The sequence below is a fragment of the Frankliniella occidentalis genome, unplaced genomic scaffold, assembly GCF_000697945.3.
Source record: "Frankliniella occidentalis isolate FOCC.00 unplaced genomic scaffold, Focc_3.1 Scaffold171, whole genome shotgun sequence".
Classification (NCBI taxonomy): domain Eukaryota; kingdom Metazoa; phylum Arthropoda; class Insecta; order Thysanoptera; family Thripidae; genus Frankliniella; species Frankliniella occidentalis.
The window spans coordinates 191,599-194,957 of record NW_026267297.1 but is presented as its reverse complement, the minus strand read 5'-3'; the positions used below and the strand labels follow the sequence as shown (position 1 = coordinate 194,957).

The window sequence follows — 3,359 nt, the reverse complement described above, 5'->3', positions numbered from 1 at the left end:
AAATCGAGAAATCCCGTACACAGAGAGGACACAGAGCCTGTCGAGAGGAGGAGGAAGAGGTGGAGGGAGGGGTGGAGGAAGGGATGGAGGAAGAGGTGAAGGAAGAGGTGAAGGAAGAGGTGAAGGAAGAGGTGATGGAAGAGGTGGAGGAAGAAGTGGAGAAGGTGGTGGAGGTGGAGGAAGAAGTGGAGAAGGTGTTGGAGGTGAGGTGAGGAGGAGGAGGAGGAGGAGGAGGAGCGGTGGCTAGCCGTGCTTTATTGATTGGCCGCGGTACGGAGGCGGCAGCGGCGATGAGGTGCCGAGTGTTCTGCACACCGAGGATAACAATCCATTAGCGCCTCACGCGACGCCCAGCGCCTCCGCAGTGCACCACGACACGCGGCGCTGACGAGCAGACGACAGCCCGGCGCAGCCCGCGGCGCAGCCCAAAACGAACCGTCAAGCCCGAAAACAAGGTCGCACGGCGAGGCGGTCCGTCACCGCAGTGCAACGGCACGCCCGTAGTCGGTAACTAACTCTTTTCAATGTAATTAACGAGTTTTTTAAAATTTTAAACACTAAGTAAATTTAGATAGTGCGCTCAAGCGTAAACATTACATCTTTTATATTCGTATTTTAGAATAAATAAGCACAAAAATTTAAGTCAAAAATATTGTGTCTGCTCTTACGACCTACAACGCTCTGAACCAACTCAGGGGATGAGATCTTAACCACAGATTATGGAGAGTTTCCACGACTCTACAAACTGTATTGCGACGGCTAACAGTCATTACCAAAGAGCCACGATTGTGGCAGATAACTACCGCTCCAACATACCTACTCAACACCCCGCCGCCCACTCCTCTCCCCCGCACCGTGTTGTAACAAGTTGTAGCAACAACTCGGCGGCACCCGATCGCGCGCGCAAGGACGAGCCGCCCACCACCACGCCACCCTCATTGCAGTCCGTCACGGAAAGAGACTTTGGCCCCAACGGTGGCGCAACCACGGAGAGAGAGAGTAAGTGGCTCCCCTTCTCTTTCTCGCGCTTCTAAAATCACGTATACTGGCTCTTCTCCCCATTGGGTAGGTCACCTATAATCAGACTACCACTAACTGGAACTTATTTAAGTGAACCACTTGGATATAAACACTGGAAAATATTAAAAAAAAAAAATCTAGATATTCCATTAAAAATTTTCAGATTCCGAAAAGATTCCAGGCATTCCAAATGTATTCCAGATATTCCCAAAATGTTCTAGATATTCCATATATACTGCAGATATTCCATGTACACCAAACCTGATCAACCCCTCGTGATTTAGTGATGAGTCTTGCATTGGTGTGCGTAGGCCTCGATTGCACTAGTACTAGCTGTGTCAGTGTCGATGTTCCTCGCTGTCGCCTGACGCGTCGCCGTCAGTCACGCCGCGTCAGTCACGCTGACCTGCCGTGAGTGCCCTGCCCCCCCCCCCCCCCCCCCACAAAAACCCCCCCCCCCCCCCCGGCGCCCCCCCCCCCCCCCCCCCCACACACACATATACACTCACCCTCTCGGCCGTCAGGCAGCTGCAGCAGCGAGCCGTACTCTCTCCGCCAGGTGATGTTGGGCCGGGGCGAGCCGTTCGCCGCGCAGCGAAGCGTCACGTTGCTGAACTCGCGCACCACCATGTCCGTGCTCGTAGGGTAGTCCAGGATGTCCGGCGGCACTGGAAAACAAATGACAAGTTAAACGAAACAATATCTTTTTTTTCTGTTGCAATCTCTGATCAATTTTAATAAAGGTGTTTTAGAGGTAGTTTGGTAGTTAAAGGTGAATTATGTCCTTTTTTTGAAAACCACTTCAAAATTAATTTGGAAAAGCCTTTATATCTTCTTCAGCGTCATAGAGCCATATGCCGCAGGGCTAATAAACGCTCATCGCAATGATACATGGAGCCGAGTTGACTTTCACCCCCCGACTGACTCTCCCCCCTGTTGGGAAAATGAGATATACCGCATGGGCGGGGAGGTGCTGCTGCTGCTGGAAGGTGTCGCATAGGGGAGGAAGAGCCGCGGGCTTAAGCAAACGGAAGCCGAAATCTATCCCCTCAACTCGGGGCGGGCCGCGCCCCGCCGCGCCACGCGCCCTCCGCATGCACCACTTCCTCCACGGCCTCGTTACCTTAGCCCTCCCCACCCCACCCACGCCCCCACCCGAAGCAACGGGATTCTGCGATGATCGGTTCCTCCTCCGTCTCAAACAATATCCAAACCCTTTCGTTTGGCGCGTGCGGCCCTTCCCCTCCTACTACCCTCCGCTTCCTTCGCCCCCTCGCCCCGTTCCTCGACGTCGTCCTCGCCCTCTTGCCCCCTCCCCCGGGGCACTGCCGGAGCCCTGCTGCTTAAGCCCTGACTGCTCATTTCCATGCTATTACAGTAATCGAGAGTCCCCCAGGCCCTATGGTCCACGCCGTGGCGGGGCGTGGCGGGGCGGAGCGGGTTGGGGCCCGCCACCGCCCCTAGCCAGCTCGGCCGAGGAGCCCTACGCCGCCCCGCCCCGCTCGACCGCCCAAGTCCCTCCGCAAATAGAGCTGTGAACGTTACCATGTCCCGCCCAAGTCCGGCCGCAGATAAGAGCGTAACGGCACATTATACAACACGAGCATTCACCTGCCATGCAAATCCAACCTGCACGATCTCCGCCCGAGTCGTATTGTTTCAAAACCGGCCAAACAGTAATGACGGTCTCAATCCCTGGCTTCGGCCGCCTTCGGCCGCCGTCAGCAGTCGAAACGAGGCTTATCTATGCGGCCGGCACTAACCACAGCGAGCCAAAGGCCGGCCTGATATAACGACCGAGCAGCTCCACTTCTCGAGAATCCATCGCACACAAAACAAGAACGATTAATTTTTATTACTATTTTCGAATGAGAGGGAATATTGTTTTTATTCACAGAAAAAGATGTCAATAAGCCCGCGCGCTCTCTGAGGGCTGGGTTGGGGTCATTTCACAGCCCTACACTCCAAGCCACCTTACGGCGAGAATCCACCCCACCCTACCCCCTCCCCATCCACGCCATCAAGACCACGACAAGCACCCTTACCGCGTCCCTTCCCCTCCCTCACCCAACTGCCTCAAATCCTTGGCGGTCCCGACCGGGTCTGGTTAACCCAGAGGGCCGCTCTCTAAATTAAACGCCCTGGGCCGCCAAACTACGTAAGTGGTAATATCGTGTAAACAAAGCGGCCGCAAAAGTTGCGCAGCATCGCATTGCAGGGCGGCTGATCCGGCCCGTCTCGCAGGGGAGAGGAAATGGGGAGGGGAAGAGAGAAAGTGTGAGCAGTGCGAAATGGGGAAAGAGGGGAGGGGGGGAGAGCGAGAGTTCAAGTGAGAGGGT

The 3,359-nt window shown here is 55.2% G+C and overlaps 1 protein-coding gene across 2 annotated transcripts in view; it reads right to left on the bottom strand.

The window, feature by feature from the left end:
- Positions 1–1,683, bottom strand: part of LOC113209265 (neurotrimin-like) — a 16,249-nt gene extending 14,566 nt beyond the window's left edge. For both annotated transcript variants that reach the window (XR_008011632.1, XM_052271735.1), the window contains exon 1: positions 1,530–1,683. Coding sequence is in view for 1 of the 2 variants with exons in the window: in XM_052271735.1 (XP_052127695.1) it covers positions 1,530–1,650 (121 nt within the window). In the remaining variant the exon portion in view is untranslated. The remainder of the gene's footprint in view (positions 1–1,529) is intronic.
- Between the last annotated feature and the right edge of the window lie 1,676 nt (positions 1,684–3,359).